General features: G+C 64.5%; 1 protein-coding gene across 1 annotated transcript; it reads left to right on the top strand.

Moving 5' to 3' along the window:
* Nucleotides 1–1,001: 1,001 nt before the first annotated feature.
* Nucleotides 1,002–18,720, top strand: LMNA (lamin A/C). The gene is made up of 12 exons (XM_013201109.3): nt 1,002–1,501; nt 12,997–13,153; nt 13,305–13,430; nt 13,633–13,803; nt 13,936–14,061; nt 14,173–14,393; nt 14,489–14,690; nt 14,820–14,927; nt 15,033–15,152; nt 15,915–16,004; nt 16,969–17,226; nt 17,381–18,720. Exons 1-12 carry the CDS (start codon nt 1,152–1,154, stop codon nt 17,411–17,413), a joined length of 1,962 nt encoding a protein of 653 aa, XP_013056563.2. The 5' UTR covers nt 1,002–1,151; the 3' UTR covers nt 17,414–18,720.
* Nucleotides 18,721–19,209: the final 489 nt, after the last annotated feature.

Raw genomic sequence — 19,209 nt, 5'->3', positions numbered from 1 at the left:
GCTCCCGTTGCTGCGTGAGTCATTCCCGGCCTTCCCCGGGGGCTTCGCCGCACTTCGGCGGCTTTGGAAAGGGAATCGGGCTGGACGGCGAGCCGGGCAGGATGGGCTGGGCCGGCCGCGGCTCCTTTTTGGGGGAGCGCAGAGGTTGCCCCCCCAGCCCCATCCCGCTGCTGCACCAAGGGCGCCCGACCCCTGCAGGAGGGACAAAGTCTGGAGAAGGCCCGGCCTCGAGGCGGGGGGGGGACGGCCTGAGCCCCACTCCGGTCTGGGTGGCAACTGGGGCATCCGGGAACTGGGGATACCGGGAGAACGGTTGAGACGGGGGAATGGGGGGGGAGAGCTGGGCTCAGCTGGTGCTCAAAATCTGGGGGAAATTAAAATCCTAGCACAGGGAAACTGGGAGAAAGGATAAAGCTGAGGGTGGCTGCAGCTAGGTGGGGGGGCTAGGAAAGGGGTGCAGCTAGTGCTGGGAAACTGGGCAAAATGGTGCTGGGGAAACTGGGGGAGCACCAAGCACTGCACCCCCTTCTCCAGGGGGGTCCCCTGACGCCCCAGGGCTCGGGGGTTCCCCCAGGCAGCGGGGTTCTGCGTGACCTGCTGCCTTGCACGTGAGTTGCCCAGCAGTGCCCTAAGCCCCCCGTGCTTTTGGGTCTCCAGAGCCCGGTTTTGGGGTGCTGGAGGGTCTGGTGCAGCCCGGGGGTCCCACAGCAGGGGTACCCCCAAGACCCTGCAGCACCCCAGGACCCCCGTCAGCTGTCGGGGTGCAACAAGAGCCTGGCGCTGCCCAACTGGGCTTTTGGGGAGCTGCTGCCGTACGCTGGGAACGTGTGGGGCTCGCAACGGGGTTGCTGCGGGTTGCCCACCCCAGAGCTGCTCTCCCAGGGCTGCTTTTCCTAGGGATGCTTTTCCAGCCATTCCCAAGCGAAGCCGTGGCCTGACGCAAGCGGGCTGTCTCCACCCCGGCCCGGGTAACTCCACCCTCCTCCTCCTCCTCCTCGCAGCCCCTCCTCGCGGTGCACAGCCCAGCTGGGATATAAGCAAGTCACCCGGAGGACCAGGGGCAGCCGAGACAGCCGGGTGGGTCGCGTGGGACCCGTGCCGCGTCCCGTGCCGTGTCCTGTGCCGTGTCCTTCGCCTCGACGCCGGGCACCATGGCGACGCCTTCGCAGAAGAGGAGCACCCGCAGCGGGGCTTCGGGGACCCCCTTGTCCCCCACCCGCATCACCCGCCTGCAGGAGAAGGAGGACCTGCAGGAGCTCAACGACCGCCTGGCCGTCTACATCGACAAGGTGCGCTCGCTGGAGCTGGAGAACGCCGGCTTGCGGCTCCGCATCACCGAGTCGGAGGAGGTGGTGAGCCGCGAGGTGTCGGGCATCAAAGCCGCCTACGAGTCGGAGCTGGCGGACGCCCGCAAGACCTTGGATTCGGTGGCGAAGGAGAGAGCGAGGCTGCAGCTGGAGCTCAGCAAAGTCCAGGAGGAGCACAAGGAGCTGAAAGCCCGGTGAGCACCCGGGGTTGCGCCCGTCGGGGAGCGGGGAGGGAGGCAGGGGAGATCCAGGACGGGCAGGGAGAGGGGAAACGCGTGACCTGGCTGGAGCGGGGGCCGGGAGAGGAGGGGAATTTCTCCCGGCATTCCCGCTCCGTCTCGCAGCGCCATCTTCGCCCGGGGTGGCCGGGATGCCCTTGGAGGGTGGTGGGGAGCCGGGGCTGGTCCGACGCTGGTCGGGTGCTGAGCTCGCGGCCCCTCGGCTTTCGTCATCTTGGAGCTGTTCCGAAGCGCGATCCTGCGCAAGCGGGGAAGCGGTGCCAGCCAGCTGGCTCCGTCCTGCCCACAGACCTCGCCTGCTCGTCCTATTTTTCCTCTGCTGTCTTTGGCACCGGTTAAAGGACCTGCTCCGGTTTTGTTTGCCTTAACCCTCCCTGTGCCGAGCTGTCCCCGCTCGGCGGGGTCCCCTGCTGGGGGGGCAGTGCCTGCGTCCCGCGTGCCTGGTGCCACGCTCCAGGTCTGCTTCAAGGCTCAAATCCTTCTGGCTTTCCTGTCGGGTTCGTGTCCCTCCCTTCCCTGCCATGGAAAATGCCCCCTGCCTTCTGCTGCTGTCAGTTGCTGCTGCTCTCCCCTCCTTGGGGCTGTGGCAGGCACCCAGCGTGGATCCCCCCAGGAGATGGGGACCAGCCCCTGGCTTCCCCCTGGCTCCACCAGCCCCCGCACCCAAACCCAGAGGCACCGGGGCCGTGGCTCCCCGTGGGTCCTTTTCCTCTCCAAGGCAGGGTTTCGGGCTGGGCGATGGCCAGGCGACATCCCTATTCCTCCGATTGCTCTTTTGCCTCTTTTACTGGACACCTCATTTTGAGCCCGATACGCTAACGAGGCTAAAATTAACTTCTTCAGAATACGCCATAAATAATCTACCTACTGGGAAGGGAGCGACTGCGCAGCCTTCCACAGCTGCCTCTGAAAACTGTGCAGCATTTTATATTTAGCTTTCAGTTTCCCGTGCGCTGCTGCGGCTCTGTCCCCAGATAAGGCGGCTGCGCCCGTCCTGCGTCGGGCTTCTCCCTGCCCGCCGGGTCCCTGGGGTCTGGGATCGCGTGGGGCGGGCACGGCCGTGGGCTGGGAGCTGCTGAGATGCGGAGCTGAGCTGTCGGAAAAGCTTCTGCTGCCTTATGCAAGCCCCGAACTATCTTGGCCGCGATCTCTCGAGGGCTGCGCCTGGAAAAAATGCCCGGCGTGCAGCCGTCCCCACGCCGCCTGGCTGGGAGTGGCGCGCTCAGCCTGCCTGGCCGCACAGCGAAAATATGTTTGGTTTTGTCCTGAGTGGGGCCGCGCTCCCCAGGCGCCTGGAAAGCACTCCCTCGAGGTGGGGGGGGGGTGGGGGGTGGGGGTTCCTGGTGAGCAGCTCTGGGGTTTCGCTGGGTTTTCGGAGGACAGGTTGCAGTTGCGGTTCCCGAAGAGAAAGGCGCTGTTACGTGTGGTCTCTGAGTCAGGGCGGATGAGATGGGAACAGCTCCGTGCAGGGAAGCCGGTGCTGTCCCTCGCGTGCTGGCTGCATCGGGGCCTCTCCCCATACCCCCCCCCCCAAAAAAAAAAATCCCCCGGGGGGCTGCGAGTCAGCCCTGGGGCGCCTGCCCCGCCGGTGGCACCCGGCACATCCTAACCGGGACCGTGTCGCGTATCTCCAGCGGGGCAGGCGCCCCGGTCCTCATTATCAGCGCCCACAGCCCCGCCGCAGCCCTTGCTTGGGGTTGTCTGGGCTGTGCAGGGCCGGGGGGGGCGGCGAGCCGAGCCCTGGGCAGGGTGCCCGGCGTGGCTGAGTCAGCGGGGGCTCCGTGCCGGGGGGGGGGGGACACGAGGCGAGGGCGCGAGAGCAGCCCCCTCGCCCTTGGGTGCACGAATAGAAAGGGATGCAGAGATGCACCCAAGGGCCCTGCGGGCTCGGTGATGTTGGGGGTGCCAGTGGCTGTTCCGTGGGGTCCGGTGACACCGGTGTCCCCAGCATCTGGGCTTCCCTCTCGGCTCCCGGCCCGCTACGGGGCCGGCTGCGCTGCGTGCGAGGCGCGGGGTGCGGCGAGGACAGCCCGTGACTCACGGGGGCTGGCAATGCCTGGAGACTCCCTTTTTTTTTTTTTTTTTTTTTTTTCCAGAGCCATGTGGTGAGCCAGGATTGGGCCAAAAACACGGTGTTCGGGGTGTCACCGGTGTCCCCAGCCTGTGCTGCTGGCGGGGGGTCTCGTTGGGCATGGGGTCCCTCTGGAGCACGGTCTGCCCATCAGCCCCTGGCTTGTGGGGTGCAGACCGTTTGTAAGCCCCCATCAGGGAGCACGGGGGGGGGTACGGACACAGCCCTTGGGTGCCCCAGGAGAGGAGCCCGCAGGTTTCCAGAGCCCCACGGGCGAGGGCCGGCTGTGCCGCAGACAGCTCCCTCTGAAACAGGAACCAGGCCCTTGTTAGGAGCGCGGCTGATGAGCGATGGCTTCCTGAATTGCAGCCCCTAACCCGATTAAGTCGGTGCCTTGGTAGCGTCTCTTCCTCCACGGGCCCAGATCCCACCCCGGGCCTTAATGAGGGGAAAAAAAAACAAACAAAAAAAAAACAAATCTCCTGTCTTCTGAAGCTGGCGAGGGGGGGGGGAAGCTTGCTAAGGGCAGAGCAACGATGCCCCGGTGGCAGAGCTGGAAGGGGCTGGGGTCACCCCTGCAGCCGCCCCCGGTTCCAGCCCTGCACGGGTGGAATTTGCCCTCTGCGACGCTGGGGTGGATTTTGCCCACGGCGGGTTCTTCCTGGTGACCCTGAGGCCGGTGGAGATCGAAAGCAGCCACGTACCCGCGAGCTGGCGCTGCCCGTGCCCCACAGCCGCGTCTCCTTTGCGTGGGGAGAAACCTCCAGCTCGGGGGCTGCTTCCCCTGATCCCGCAGAAGCCGGCACAGGGAGCAGCCGGGAGCGGGACCTGCCCTTTTGGAGCGCACAAAGAACCGCTTGTGCGGCCCCGATGCTTGCAGGGAGCCGGCGGCGCCGCGCTGGGGGCTGCCCCAAGCCCCCGGCCCCTCCCGGGTGCCTCTGCCCACGCTTCGCCACCGACCCCTCGGCCCCAGGTCCCCAGCGCTCGTTTCTTTTCCCACCCACACCTTTCCTCGGCCTGGCCAAGGGGCTCTGCGGCGAAACCCCCGCTGCTCCGAGGCTGACGCTTGCTTTAGCCCGTGGCTACTCGTGTTCCCTGCAGCGCGGGGGGGTTATTTTTCACCCACACAAGCACCCGTCCCCCTTCGCTCCCAGCTCTCTGCGCGGTCAGCAGCCGGAGGAAATCGCCCCGGCACTTTCGTTTTGCAGCTCCGCTCCCGTCGCCGCCCGCCTGCTCCCCTGCCTGTTGCTCTAACAGGGATAAGCAGGACGGGAGGAAATCCCGTCGCCTTCAGCGTTTCTCAGCCCCAGAACTGAGGGCTGAAGAGGAGCGATCGCAGAGGAACGGGGCTGGTTCTGGCACGGGGCCGCAGCTCCTCGCTCGGGAAAGCGCCCACCCCGCGCGGCGGGTCCCAGCCCGCCCTGGCCGCGCTTGCTGCCACAAGTGTTTTTCAGCCTCGCACACGTCACTTCAGCTCTCTGGATCCCATTAACGCCGAAATTTCAGAGCTTGGCGGCAGCGCGAGCCTTTTCCTGGAGCTGCGCTCGGCAGAGGCACGCGAGGGGAGTTGGGGTGGGGCCGCCGGGCTCCTGCCAGCTCCTTTATTATTATTATTTTTTTTTTTGCTTAAATTTGTGCACGTTGGGAGCTGCAGTTCCCTTCCCTGCTGCTGCCAACCAGGACAGGAGGAAGCCACCGGAGCTCTCCCTCGGGTCCCATCCAAAGCCAAGGCTGGCATGGGAAGGGTCCCCAGGGAGCCCGGGGGGTTTGGGAGCTGCGAATCGCCCCCAGCCCTGGCTGCAGCCCCCTTCCCTGCGCTCTGTTTGTGCCCTTCCTTAAGCCCGGCACGCTTCCGAGCAGCCAAGGCCGGCGTGTTATGGGTTGGCTGCCCACCTGCCCTGCTTCTCTCCCCTCCCAGCTGAGAGCTGAATGGCCCCAGTGTGAGGCTGAACAACTGCTGGGGGTGCCTGTGCTCCCCCCCCGGGGCCGCGGTGGCAGCTGCAGCCCCTGCGGTGCGCCCTGGGGCTGCGGGGACTTGGGAGAGGCTGCTGGGGTGGAAGGTTGTTGGTTGAGGTACATCGAACCCACCCCACAGACACCGCAAAACCCAGCTGGGGTCAAGGCTCCTCAGTTCCGGGTGCCGCTGAGTCAACACCCAGACTGCGTGTTGGTTTGTTGCGAACCCGTTTCCTTTCCTCGTTGACAGAGACAATGGGGTGCTGGGGCAGGGTCTTCGAGCTCGTCCAGCTACGATGTTGTTTGCACCGCTCGGAGCTTCGGAGCTGTGTTGTCGGCGGGACAAAGTCCCCCAACGGCGTTGGCAGGGAGCGCGGCGTGTGCCCGAAACCTCACTTCACACTGCTCAATTACAGGGGTGCGGCGCCACAGGTGATGGTGCCGTATCCGTGCCAAGAAATGCCAGGGCTGGGACAAGGGCTTTCCTGGAGCTTTCGAATTCTTTCATCACGGCCCCACGAGCAGCTCCCGAGCAGGTCTCCAGGGGGGTGCGTCCGACAGCGGGGCCACCCCGGCCGCTTGCTCCGGCTCCTGCTTCCAACCTCCACGTCCTCGTCCTGTGCCCACCCCGGGGCTCCCCGCCGAGGCTTGGACGGAGGCTGAGCACATCAGCCCCACTTCGGGGGATTTATTTAACACCACTTTGGTGATGCTCTTAAAAAGCCCTAGCTCCGACCCACCCAGATAACAGCCCAGGCTCTCTCTGTGGGTGTTTAAACCCCGGCCTCCGCAGGGCTGGGAGGCAGGAGGAGGCACGGAGCGGGGCCGTGAGTCACGCTGAGCCGCGAGCCTCGGGGCTGAGGCAGGGTGCAGCTGGGCTGGGCTCCTCTGCCTCTTCGGGAGGCCCCGGCCACTCCATCAGCCACGCTCGCCTGCCCCTTCCTTCCTGGTGCCACGGCAGCTCACGTGCCGGGGGGGGCCCACCCGCTGCCGGCGGGGTCTGTAGGGTGCAGGGACGTGGCCCCGCAGGGCGTCGCGCCGGGCTCGCTCCCCGAGCTGTCTCCCTGTAGCCCTAGGAGAAATGAGGTTTGGGTTTTTGTGTTTTTTTTTTTTTTGCAAACCCGAGTCTTTGTGCCGGGGACAGAAGTGCCGGGGAGTTGGCTCCTTGCTTTTGCAGGCTGGGTTGTGTCCTGCGTCCCCGGCTGCGGGGCAGAGACGCAAACCCGCAGCGTGTGTCCCGACTGGCGGGCGGCATCGCTTTGTGCGACCCAGCCTCGGCTCCTCTGCCCCCCGTGCAAAAAGCTGCTGGGCTGGGGCTCTCGCCCTGCGATTTGCAGCAGCTCTTGCACTGACCACGGCCAGGTTTCAGCCTGGCACGGCCGCAGAGGTGTGCTGGGAGCACCCGCTGCGCTCTGCCGCTAACAGACGGCAGCGAAGCACCCGTGCTTGTCCTCGCCGCCGCCTGGCTCTGCACCCGGTTGCATTTTCCCAGTGCCGCCAGATTCGGACCCTCCCCAGCAGAGGCGGCGTGGCCAGGGGCAGTGACTCAGCTGCCAAAGTGGGCGAACAAGGCAGTTCCAGTGCAGCCTCGGCCTCGCTGCCTCCAAGTAAACCCGCCGTCGGCCTTGGGGCAGAGTAAACACCTCGCCTGCCTTTATCTGTGCCCCGGGAGCCCGCACAGCAAAGCCTTTTGTTCCCAGGGCGATGGGTGGCAGCTGAATCCAACAATCCCCCGCATTGTTTTTGAAGCAAATTTTGCTCTCCGGAAGTTTTGCGTACCCAGATTTATGGAAAATGGGGTGAGCTGCTGGAGAGGACAGCTCGAGCTCGCTCCCTGCTTTCCCTCTCCGGGGTCCTGCTCCCTTTGCTGGTCCGTGGGGCGCAGCCACCGTATTTGCCTGGTGGTGGCCAACAGTTCCCGGTTCGCGGGGCCAGGATTTGCATTCCTGCTCCTCTGCTACCCCACGTTGCCAGCTGCCACCCCCCCTGCGCTCCCAATCCCAAAGATGTGTCTAACGGGAGTGACTCAGCTCCCTTTTTTTAACTTCATTTATAAGCCCTACCCTCGTAATCAAGCCCCCAGAGGAAACTCTGGGAACATACGCTTTGTCTCCGTCCTTTCGGGTGGTGTTTGGGGTAGCGCCGTGCGTGTGACACGGCCGGCAAGTTGGGAAGGGATCAGCGTTTGACTGTAGTTTTCAGAGGAGTCGAGAAGTTCAGGGTTCTGAAGGTTTTGCCGTTTTTGCAACGGGAACCGCAAGTTTTTTGCAGGCGTGGGAAACGGCCCTGCCTTTGGAAACCCCAGCCTACCCAGCTGGGTTTCTGAGCTGCAGATAACCGTGGGGTTGGTGGCAAAGCCAGGAATCGATAGGGAAATCCCGTCCTCATTTTGCTCGCACGGCTCCGGATGGCACGAGGCGCGGCCGCTGGCAGCACCAGCGGCTCTGGCACGGCTGTGCGTGCTCCCCAGCACCACCGCCTTCTGGCGGCTGATGCTCGCTTGCTCTTTCCTCTTTGCATCCCCTTGCATCCGCCTCCTGCGGCTCACTGCGCCCTGCAACAGTTAAAGCAGCAGTGGAAGGAGCCCCGCAGGCGGCGAGCCACCGGCGGACCCGTTTGGAAGTCGTTTTCCCAGCCCTGCACCAGGGTTGAGCGGCCACGGAGGATAAATCCTGCCTGTCCTCCGTGCAGGCGATTTATAGGATTTACACCTCCCGCAAACCTCGTCTGTGGCCGTCGATAGTGCGGGGTGGGCAGCGAGGAGCCTGGCCCCATCCCGATTCAGGGGTACCGGCAAAACCCCCCTTTTCTCGCCAGCACTGCCACCAAAACCACGAGCCCTTCTGTTACTAGGGGGGGGCTCAGCCCAAACAGCACCGTCGCTCGGTGACTTGGGATTTCCATTTCGTGCCGCCCGGCGAGGGCTGGGGTGAGTCATCGGCGCTGGCGCAGACAGACGGGAAAGGGAGCGAGTGACACCGGGGCTCCCAGCCGGCACGGGCTGCGCCGGGCTTTTCAGCGAGCTCGATGCTTTGCCAGCTTGTTTCCCCCCCCCTTTTAAGTAGCGAGGGAGGGGGAAGAAACCCTTCAGCCCCCGTTGTGGTCACCTGCGTCGAGGTCTCGGAGCGCGAATGAACACAAATTGCTTTTTCCCCTGCTGTGAGAGGCGAGGCTGCAGGGAGGGGGGGTGTGGGCGCGGGGTGTTCGCTGTCCCTCGTGCTTCCAGCGAAAGGAGAAAGCTCCTGCGGGCTCCACGGGGAGCGTTTGTGGCTGATCTCCACAGATCCCGGCCGGGCTCGGGTCCCGTTGGGCAGGGCTTCGTGTGCCCAGGGCTCCCAGCAAGGCTCCTGGGGATGGGGCTTGTGGTGGGACGGGAATGACCAAGATTTTGGGAGCCTGAAACGGCCACGACACCCCCCCCGTGCCAGTGGCGAGCTGCCTCGGCATCCCCGTGAAGCCCACTCCTCTGGTCCCCAGCGAAGCAGTGGTTTGGGGTCATTCGGGGGATGCAGGGAAGGACCAGATCCCAACCACGGGCCGGGGAACCGCAGCTCTCACGAGACGTGAGAGCCGTTAGCTCTGGCCACGTGCTGCTGAGCCCTTCGGCCACGGGGACGAGCGCGCCAGGGTTGTGCAGCGTGGCTGGCACCAGCCCTGGCCCCAGGAAGGGATTTTGGCGCCGCTGGTGCCGGCGGGCGGGGGCCGTTTCCACGCCGCTTTGAACACGGCCGGCACCGGGATCCCCTGGCTGCCGTTTGGCACCGGGTTTGGTGCCTAACAGGATGCCGGCTGTGCGCAGATGTTGTCCTCCCTATACGTTGCCCCGGCTATTTACAGTTCCCTGCTAGGAGACCAGCCGCTGTTTATCCTGGTGATTTGGCGAAGGCCCCGCGGAGCGCCGATGAGTCAGGAGCTGGGAGAAGCGGCTCTGCCACATTCCCATTGCCCCACCGCAGAGCTTTACCCAGCCCGCCTCTCCTCCCGCAGGCCCCGCCAGGCCCCCGGGATGCGGGGCAGATCCCTGGGGTGGGGGCAGATCCCTGGGGTGGGGGCAGATCTCCGGGATGCGGGGCAGATCCTTGGGGTGGGGGCAGATCCCTGGGATGGGGACAGATCCCTGGGGTGAGGGCAGATCCCTGGGGTGGGGACAGATCCCTAGGATGGGGGCAGATCCCCAGGATGCGGGGCAGATCCCTGGGGTGGGGGCAGATCCTTGGGGTGGGGGCAGATCCCTGGAATGTGGGGCAGATCCCTGGGGTGGGAGCAGATCCTTGGGGTGGGGACAGATCCCTGGGATGTGGGGCAGATCCCTGGGGTGGGGGCAGATCCTTGGGGTGGGGACGGATCCCTGGGGTGGGGGCAGATCCATGGGATGGGGGCAGATCCCTGGGTTGGGGACAGATCCCTGGGATGGAGACAGATCCCTGGGGTGGGGGCAGATCCCTGGGGTGGGGCCGGATCCCTGGGGTGGGGAACAGATCCTCGATGCCGGAGGCAGCACCGTGCACAGCAGCAAACCCACGAGTGGGGCAGAGCAGGTTTTCTGGGTCCTCCCCACTAACCAGCTCCTTCACAAAGCTCCCTGGGCACGCTGTGCTGCCCCGTGCCTCGGTTTCCCAACCCGTCAGTACGGCGTAAGCCCTTTCTGGCGCAGCGTGCCCCCAGCCTCGCGGCAGGGCTGTGCGGCGAGGTGAGAGGCCGAAGTCCCCAGGGATTTGCAGATGTGCAGGAGGTCGATAGACGGGCGGGTGGCAGGAGCCAGCAGGAGCCCCCGAGCTCCCCGGGGCTTGGCTCTGTCCCCGGGGTGGGGCGTCCGCGATTCGGAGGCGGGGGAACGCCCGCTTCTCCCACTGTGCTGGGCCCCTTCCAGCGCGCCGAGCAGGAGCTGCTCGGTCCGTGGGAGCAGCCCCACGCTTCTGAAACGCCTTGCAGTGATTTGTCTGGGCCGGGGGAAACCAAAGGGTGTTTCCCGACGTGGGCTTAGCGGGGTTTTTGGCTCGCCGGCCAGCCCGGCGCACGTGCCCAAAGCCGTTTGCCTCCCGTGAGCCCCGACGGCTCCAAACTCTCTCAGCCTTTCCAGAGGGGAGCCCGGAGCCGCTGGGCTGAGCGTTGGGCCGGGATTTGGGGGGAGCAGCAGCGGAGCTGTGCCTGCGCACGGGGACCACGCACCCTGGGGCCCCCTCAGCCGCAGCCCGCTCCGAGGCCGGCCTGTCAGCTCTGCAGGCTCTTCCCCGTGTCTGCGCTAAGCACAGGCAGAGCAGATCCAACTTTCCATTAATGTTTGCATTTTCTGGCAGCTCAGCTGCAATTTTCTTTTTTTTTTCCTCCTTCCTGCTTTTAAAGGCTAAAAATAAAAACGCCTTGAGGCCCCTTCTCCCTCCATCTTTTCTCTCGAGACATTTGTTTCTTGAGGATTTGGTGCCTCCGTTGCGTCTTTCTGCCCTCGGCTTTGATAAATGCTTGTTTTTACTTGCTCGGTTCTCCGTGCGCGGGGGACTGAGTGCTGCGGGACGTGGAGCCCAGGCCTCCCCGCTGCAGTCGCTCAGCCCTTCGGGGTGCACCCGCGCTTCCCTTCTGGCTGGTGGAGGATTCGGGATCTTTCAGGCTCCTGTAGGCAGGATGGGGAGACCGGCAGCACCATCCCCTCTTGTCTCCCTGCTTAGGAAAGCGGGAGCGGCGCAGCTGCCGTAAGCGTTCTTATTTTTAGCCCGCTGTCAGCTGGAGCCGAGAGGCTGCAGGGGAAATAGCAGGACCCGTTGGGAGGCAGCGGCCACGCGGGGCTGCGTGGGGCGAGGGAAACCCCAAACCCTGGCTGGGCTGGAGCAGGGGTGAGCTGGGTACAGGGGGGACCTCACCCAGAGGTGCTGGAGTTTTGGGGAGATGCTCAGGTCCCCCAGAGCCTCATGGCCCAGACTGGGCTCCAAGCTCCACTCTCCACTCTTCTCCAGCCTCACCCAGGATGATGGCGGGAGGTTTTCAGGACAAGTGTTTTGTTCTCAGGTCTTCTGGGATTTACCTCGGGGCTCTCCAGGCGTCGACAGGTCCTCCCTTGAGCCCTGCGGCCCTCCTGGTCCCTCGAGAGTGCAAACCTGTTAATCATTGTGCAGACGCGCGTGTGACCATACACTTAGCGTTTTCCCCTCCCTATTTCTATTATTGATGGTGCCGGCGGTGTCCCCTGAAGAGCTGTAGGCTGCAGGACATGCCCAGCCCTGCACCCGAGCAGCCCAAGCAGTGCCCGAATCGGTGCCTCAAAGGAAGAGCAAAGAGCTCCGGACGCAAAAAGCGAAGGGAAAGCTCTCCCCGGAGTTAAGCGGCGATTAACTCGATCAGGGGAAGCGGGATTAAACCGTGCCAGCGGTGGCCAGGGAGCCAGCCACGCTGGCTGCGAGGGCGAGCTGCTGCCAGCTGGGAAAGCTCAGCCTCCAGGGGTGTTTGTGCTCAGCCGCCGAGGCTCGGGCTCCGCTCCCAGATGGCATTTTTGTCCTATGAGTCACTGGCACGGAAGGAGCGCGGTGGTGCGCAGGCAGAACCCTCCGGCCCAGCGCTCGGGCGGCCGGCCCTGGCAAACCGGGCCGCAAAACGGGGTGCCGGGGGGGCGGGCAGGCTTGTGGGGCTGCTTGAGTGTGGCCAGGCTTTCAGCGGCGTAAAGGTCTCCGAACAACGTCCCGGCGCTCAGCTGGCGAAGCAGAAGGAAACGCAGGAAAACCTGCCTTGGCTGAGAGGGGTCGGGGTCACCGGTCCCTGTTGACCCCGGCGCGGAGGGAGGCGAACGGCTCCTCAGTGCCTGGCTCTTGGTGATCCCCGTCCCGCCCGGGCCAGATCCTGCAGCTGGGGCAGGCTCAGCGCCGTGTCTAACTTTACCCATGATCTAATGGCGTGGGCGCACGCTCACTGCCCCGGGAATGTCCGGCGGCGCTCGCCGGCACGTGGCCGTTGCTCGCCCATCGCGGGGCCACCGCGGCCGGCTCCGTCCCTCGTGCACCCCACTCGGTGGGCGGCGGGGGCCCCGCTGTCGGGAGCCGGCGGTGCAAACTCGGCGGTGTCGACGCCCGCCCCTCTCCGTGCCGCAGCAAAAGCCCCCAACCTTTTCTTTTTATAGACCCGACCAAAATAGCGCCGGGCTGCCTTTTGCTTCGCTCGGCTCAGGTTCCCCGGCTCCGCAGCGATGCGCCTGGTGCCTGCGAGAGCCGGCCTTGACCTTGCTGTCAGAGGGCTCGGAGGAAAGGGGAAAAGAGGGGGGACGCGGGTGGTGCCCCCCCCCCCGGCACCGCCGGCTCAGCCGGGCGCGCAGTGACCCCTAGCGGGGGCGCGCGGGGGGCGCGCTCCGGCCCCAATCCTGCGGTGGTGCTGGGGGGCAAGCGGAGGGGCGCAGCCGCCGGGTGGTCCCCTCCTCGCCGACGCTTTCCCTGGCGCCTTGCAGGAATGCCAAGAAGGAAGGGGACCTGCTGTCCGCCCAGGCGCGCCTCAAGGACCTGGAGGCTCTGCTCAACTCCAAGGAGGCTGCGCTCTCCACCGCCCTGAGCGAGAAGAGGAACCTGGAGTCCGAAGTGCGGGACCTGAGGGCACAGGTGGCCAAGGTGAGCGGTGGCGGCCCTGTCCCCGTCCGCCTCAGGGACCCCTGCAGCCGTCCCCTGTTGTCTGGGACTGCAGGGTGGAGGTGGGAGGCGCTGGAGGCCAAGCCAGGCTGGCCCCGGGGAGCAGGCAGCGACAGCCCCTCTCTTCCCACAGCTGGAAAGCGCCTGTAACGAGGCCAAGAAGCAGCTGCAGGATGAGATGCTGCGCCGTGTGGATGCCGAGAACCGGCTGCAGACGCTGAAGGAAGAGCTCGAGTTCCAGAAGAACATCTACAGCGAGGTGAGCAGCCGCGTGCTGCTGCAGCGGCAGGCAGAGCTGCCCTGCGGGGCGTGCCGCAGAGCGAATTCCCTGCCGGTGCCTCCCTGCAGAAGGCCGATCCACGCGGCGTGCCTGGGACAAGCCCCGCACGCTGAACCTCCATCCCCTCTCCCCAAGCTGGTGCCACCCCCAGCTGACTCCGTGTCTCCCGACCCGTCCCCAGGAGCTGCGGGAGACCAAACGCCGCCACGAGACCCGGCTGGTGGAGATCGACAACGGGCGGCAGCAGGAGTTTGAGAGCAAGCTGTCCGAGGCCCTGCAGGACCTGCGGAGACAGCACGAGAACCAGATCAAGCAGTACAAGGAAGAACTGGAGAAGACCTACAGTGCGAAGGTGAGCAGCGACCGTGTCCCCTTCCGACCCTGCCCCACGCTAAGGTTCTGCTCCGTGTCTGTTCCTCCGCCTCACGGGGCACTGGCGGATAGAGGGGACCGGGGGCTCTAACCTCCCTGTGCCACCGTCCAGCTGGAGAACGCCAAGCAATCTGCCGAGAGGAACAGCAACATCGCGGGTGCCGCCCACGAGGAGCTGCAGCAAGTCCGCATCCGCATTGACAGCCTCTCCTCCGAAGTCAGCCACCTGCAGAAGCAGGTGAGTCGGGACCGAGGGGCTCCCCCGGCCGTCGTCCCCCCCACCAGGCTGGTCCCCTCGCGTGGACGGCCCCAGGTGTGGTGGCTGCCCTGACCTTCCCTCCCTGCTCAGCTGGCTGCCAAGGAGGCAAAGCTGCACGATCTGGAGGAAGCTCTGTCCCGGGAGCGCGAGACCAACCGGCGCCTGCTCGCCGACAAGGACCGGGAGATGGCCGAGATGCGGGCGCGCATGCAGCAGCAGCTGGACGAGTACCAGGAGCTGCTGGACATCAAGCTGGCTCTGGACATGGAGATCAATGCCTACCGCAAGCTGCTGGAGGGCGAGGAGGAGAGGTGGGTGGGAACGGCTGCCCCTGGTGCCCCAGGTGGGCTGCGCAGGTCCCAGCCCTCACGTCCTCATGGGCTCCTTCTCGCTTTTTCCCGCCCAGGTTGAGGCTGTCCCCCAGCCCGTCCTCCCACAAAGGACATGGGATCCACTTCTCCGGCTCGAGTTCATCCAAGAAGAGGAAGCTGGAGGACAGCGAGAGCCGGACCAGCTTCTCCCACCATGCCCGGACAAGCGGCCGCATCGGTGTGGAGGAGGTGGACCTGGAGGGCCGATTCGTCCGTCTGAAGAACAAGTCCAACGAGGTGGGTTCATCTCCAGAAGGGTCCCGGGGCTTCGCCAGCGTTTTATCTCAGCCCCCGGGCAGGAGGTGAACCAGGACACGGTGGGGAGGAGGCGGCGGGGTCTCAAGGTTGTTGTTTTCGCCCTCGCAGGACCAGGCGATAGGGAACTGGCAGATCAAGCGGCAGAATGGAGACGACCCCATCATCACCTATCGCTTCCCCCCGAGGTTCACCTTGAAGGCTGGCCAGACGGTCACGGTGAGTCGCTCCTGATGGCTCCTCTGGGGGGGGGGCAACCCACGGCCCCAGTGGCCGTGCCCTGCGGTCCTGAGACCTTTTTTTTCTCTGTGCTCTTCTCCCCAGATCTGGGCCTCGGGGGCTGGGGCGACCCACAGCCCCCCCACCGACGTGGTGTGGAAAAACCAGAGCAGCTGGGGCTGCGGGGACAGCCTGCGCACTGCCCTCATCAACTCCAACGGGGAGGTGAGAGTCCGGGGGGGGGACACAAACGCCGGGCCCCATCCTGACCCTGCATCCTGCAGGCCAGGGGCAAAGGCACGCAGGGTGGGCAACAAAGAGGAGGAGCTGGAAGCCGTTGCGCGGCAGGCAAACTATGACTTAGCCGCGTCCCTTCTTCACTTGGAGGGTGGTGAGGCACTGGAGCAGGGTGCCCAGAGCGGTTGTGGATGCCCCATCCCTGGAGGTGTTCAAGGCCAGGTTGGATGAGGCCCTGAGCAACCTGATCCAGTGGGTGACGTCCCTGCCTGTGGTGGGGGGTTGGAATTAGATCATCTTGGAGGTCGCTTCCAACCCAAGCCATTCTATGATGGTCCCTGAAATGTGGTGGGACCACCGCCATGACTGGGGCGCTGCAATGGACGGCTACAAGCTCTTTAGGAGGGGAGACCTCGTTGCTCTCTACAACTACCCGAAAGGAAGTGGTGGGGAGCTGGGGGTCTGCCTCTTGTCACAGATAACCAGGGATAGGACCAGAGGGAATGGCCTCAAGTTGCGCCAGGGGAGGTTCAGGCTGGAAATGAGGAGACATTTCTGCTCAGAAAGAGCGGTCAGGCATTGCCCAGGGAGGTGGTGGTGTCACCGTCCCTGGGGGTGTTCAAGGAAAGGTTGGACGTGGTGCTTGGGGACGTGGTTTGGTGGTGACATTGGTGGTAGGGGGATGGTTGGACCAGATGGTCCTGGAGGTCTTTCCCAACCCTAATGATTCTGTGATTCTCTCCGCTCTAGGAGGTGGCCATGCGGAAGCTGGTCCGCACCGTGATCATCAACAACGAAGACGACGACGAGGATGATGAAACCAGCCACCGCCACCACCACGTGAGTGCCGCGCTCGTCTGTCACGGGGATGTTGGGGCGGCCCAGCTCAGGCCTGGTCTAGGTGGGAGGCAGCTCAGAACCAGGCAGAATCTGGCCCGGCAGCAGAAGGCAGGTGGGAGGGTGCTTTGGAAACAACCACATGGGAGAAGCTGGCAGAACTCGGGCACCTGGAGGAGACTCCTGTTTGCCAAAGAGGCTCTGCAGGTCTTGCTGGAAGACATCTCCGAGCCAGAGGGACCTCGGCCTGCTGCGGAGCGGCTGGGAGGAGCCGGCAGGGAGGCTGAGCTGGTCCCTGCCTGGCTGGGGATGAAGGATGAGGCCGTGGGAGGCCGATGGATGACGCCTCCCGGCGGCACTTGCACCATCCTCTCCACTTCATGAGGGCTCTGGGCCGGATCCAGAGGTGCCCCTGTCCTTCCTCGAAAAAAAAAAAAACTGCTGGAGGCTTCCAGATCCACTGCCTGGGAATTGCTCTGGGTCGGAAGAGCCCTGCCAAGCCCAGCATCAATTATCCCTGGATGCAGGAGCCAGGTGCCCCTGGGCTGGTGCTGCTGTCTGCCAGGCCCCGAGTCCTTTCCAAGAGCAAATTTCCCTTTGGAAAGCCATCAATCGGGGCTGTGCCAGGCAGTGAGGAAGAGGATGCTCTGAGCACAGGACAAGCATGGTGGAAACGCCTCCTGCGGCACGTGGGGAGCCCGGGGCTGCGATCAGCAGCGGGGCGGGGGCAGCGCCCACCCTGTGCCGTGCGCCAGACCCAGTGATTCGGGATTTTGGGGGGATTATTTCGGTGTCGTTTAAAACTGAGCTGTGCGGAGGCTGGGAGGAGCACAGCCCCTCTTTGAAGGCAAACCTGGGAGCCCAGCACCAAACGCTGGTGCTGCTGCCACGCTCAGGGTGGGATGCTTGAGGCAGAAGACGCTTGGGCGGGCGTTCAGGGCCCTTTTCTCCGTTCCTCCCCATCCAGGGCAGCTGCGGTGACTCTGGGGACCCCGGCGAGTACAACCTGCGCTCGCGCACGGTGGTGTGCAGCAGCTGCGGTCAGCCGGCCGACAAGTCGGGCTCGCAGAACGCCGGCCTCAGCACCATGTCCTCGGGCTCCTCCTCCAGCGTGACCGTCACCCGCAGCTACCGCAGCGTCGGCGGCTCTGGAGGTGGCAGCGGCCTTGGGGACAACCTGGTGACCAGGTCCTACATCCTGGGCAGCTCCAGCCCCCGCCGGCAGGTCAGTAGGCAGCGGGGTGCCGAGGGCTCGGCGGGCATCGTGGCACCCGGGCGGTCCCACTTGGATGCCGCCGCCTGGCGTTGCCTTCGCGGCCGCAGCAAGCAGAGGGTAACGTGGTGGTTTTGTTTCTTTTCTTCTTTCCTCTTCCTCCCAGGCTCAGGCCCCGCAAAACTGCAGCATCATGTAACTCTGTGGCACCATTCCTGTGTTTCCTGGCCATCTCGAGCTAGTTTATTCCCAAAGCAAAAGATTTTTTTTTTTTTTCCTTTAAAAAAAAAATGAAGATATCAAAACCAAGGTTGAAATTTTTGTTTTCTATAGCAGGAATTTTATATATATATATATTAAAAATGCTAAAAGATGCTTTTTTTTTGTAAAGAAAAATCTATTTCTATAAAAAAGAAAAAGCTTTTCAGCTTCAAAACTTTTTTTAAAACTTCAGCCAAAGAAATCAACGAATCGTGTTTACTGAACAGCAATGCAGGAAGAGATTGTAGTTTAATAGCTCTCTAGCTGACACCTTTTTTGCCAAAGCTTTTTATATAGGACTAAGACAAGCGAAGCCAGCCCGGGTATGTGCCGGGCGCTGCGCGGTGGCTGGACCGGAGCTCAGAGGTGCTGGGGCAGAGGCTGGGCCACCCACACCAGCGCTGCTGCAGTGACCCCACTACACTCCTGGGCACGTGCCTTGGAGGGCTGCTGGCTCCAGCAGAGCCCAGAGCCTTTGTAATCCCCCCCCCCCTTTTTTTTTTAATCCATATCCGAATTTCCCCATGCTTTCCTTTTTTTTTTTTTTTTTTTTTGGTTACGTCTCCGCTGCGACATCTCAGGGGGGCTCCCAGCAGCTTGTGGGCAGCGTCCTGGCTCGCTCCGTGGCCACGTGGGCATTGCCACCTTCCCGGCCCCCCCCCACCCCCAGCTCCACGCATGGCACCCCCAGGCACCGCTTCCCCCCCCCTGCGGGTTTCTCAGCAGCCGAGTTGTGCCTTAGCCAGGAGCCCCGCCACCAACGCAGCGCCGAGGTGAGTCCCAGGGGACGGCCGAGCTGCGCCCCGCTCCTGGCGGATTCGGCTGAGGGGGCAGCGGACCCCGCTCCTGGGGGCTGGATCCGGCCCCATGCCCGATGGGCTTCAGCCCCGCCGTGTCCAGCCTGGCTCTCCTCCAGCGTAGGAGGTCGGGCGCCCGTTCCAGGGCAGGACGAGGCCAAGGATGCTCAGGCTGGGCGGTTTTGCCGGGATGGCTGTTTGAGGGAGGGGGATTTCGGGGTCTGGCGTGGGCAGCTCCCCTCCCTGCAAGGCTCCAGCCAGCTACCAGCAGAGATTTCCACGTGTCGCCCCGCTGGGGGGAAGCCCCTGGCCCCTCTGTCTCCAGTGCGGCCCTGGGGCACATTCAGGCCCCCAGCACGAGCCAGCCCGCGTTCGGACCTGTGCTTGCAAAGCTTCTGTACCCGTGCCTGTATCGCCTTCTGAAATCAATACAGCAGAATCCTTCCCACCCTGTGTGCTGTTGTCATTGCTGTCCCTGTCAGGAACCGGGGGGGGGTGTCCGGGGTGTGATGCTGTGAGCGGGGGGCAGCCAGGAGCCCTCCCGGTGCAGAGCCGGGGGATTGAGGGGACATGGTTCAGGAGGCTGAGGGAGCAGGGGCTGCCTCCCCCAGGGACTCTGGGGACAGATGCTCCCCTGATACGGGGACGGAGGGGGCTGCAGGTTGCTCTCCCCCAACCCGGGGGGGCCGTGCCAGGCACCGTGGCCGGGTGGGAGGGGCGCTGGGGAAAGGGGAGAGCCGCAAAGCCGGCGCGTAATCGGCTTTGCTGGACACGGGCGCTGGGGAGCCGCGATGTGAGCGAGCACCGGCGGGCGGCCGGGGCGCAGGCACAGCCAGGTAGGTGCCCGGCGTGCCCACCCTGGAGGACAAACACCCACCCCCCCCCTGCCAGCGCGCACCAGGGGCTTGGGCATGGTTCCTCCTGACTGTGTTGGGGT

The sequence above is a fragment of the Anser cygnoides genome, chromosome 33 (assembly GCF_040182565.1).
Source record: "Anser cygnoides isolate HZ-2024a breed goose chromosome 33, Taihu_goose_T2T_genome, whole genome shotgun sequence".
Classification (NCBI taxonomy): domain Eukaryota; kingdom Metazoa; phylum Chordata; class Aves; order Anseriformes; family Anatidae; genus Anser; species Anser cygnoides.
Note: the sequence above shows the minus strand (reverse complement) of the source record. Positions and strands in the feature narration are given on the sequence as shown.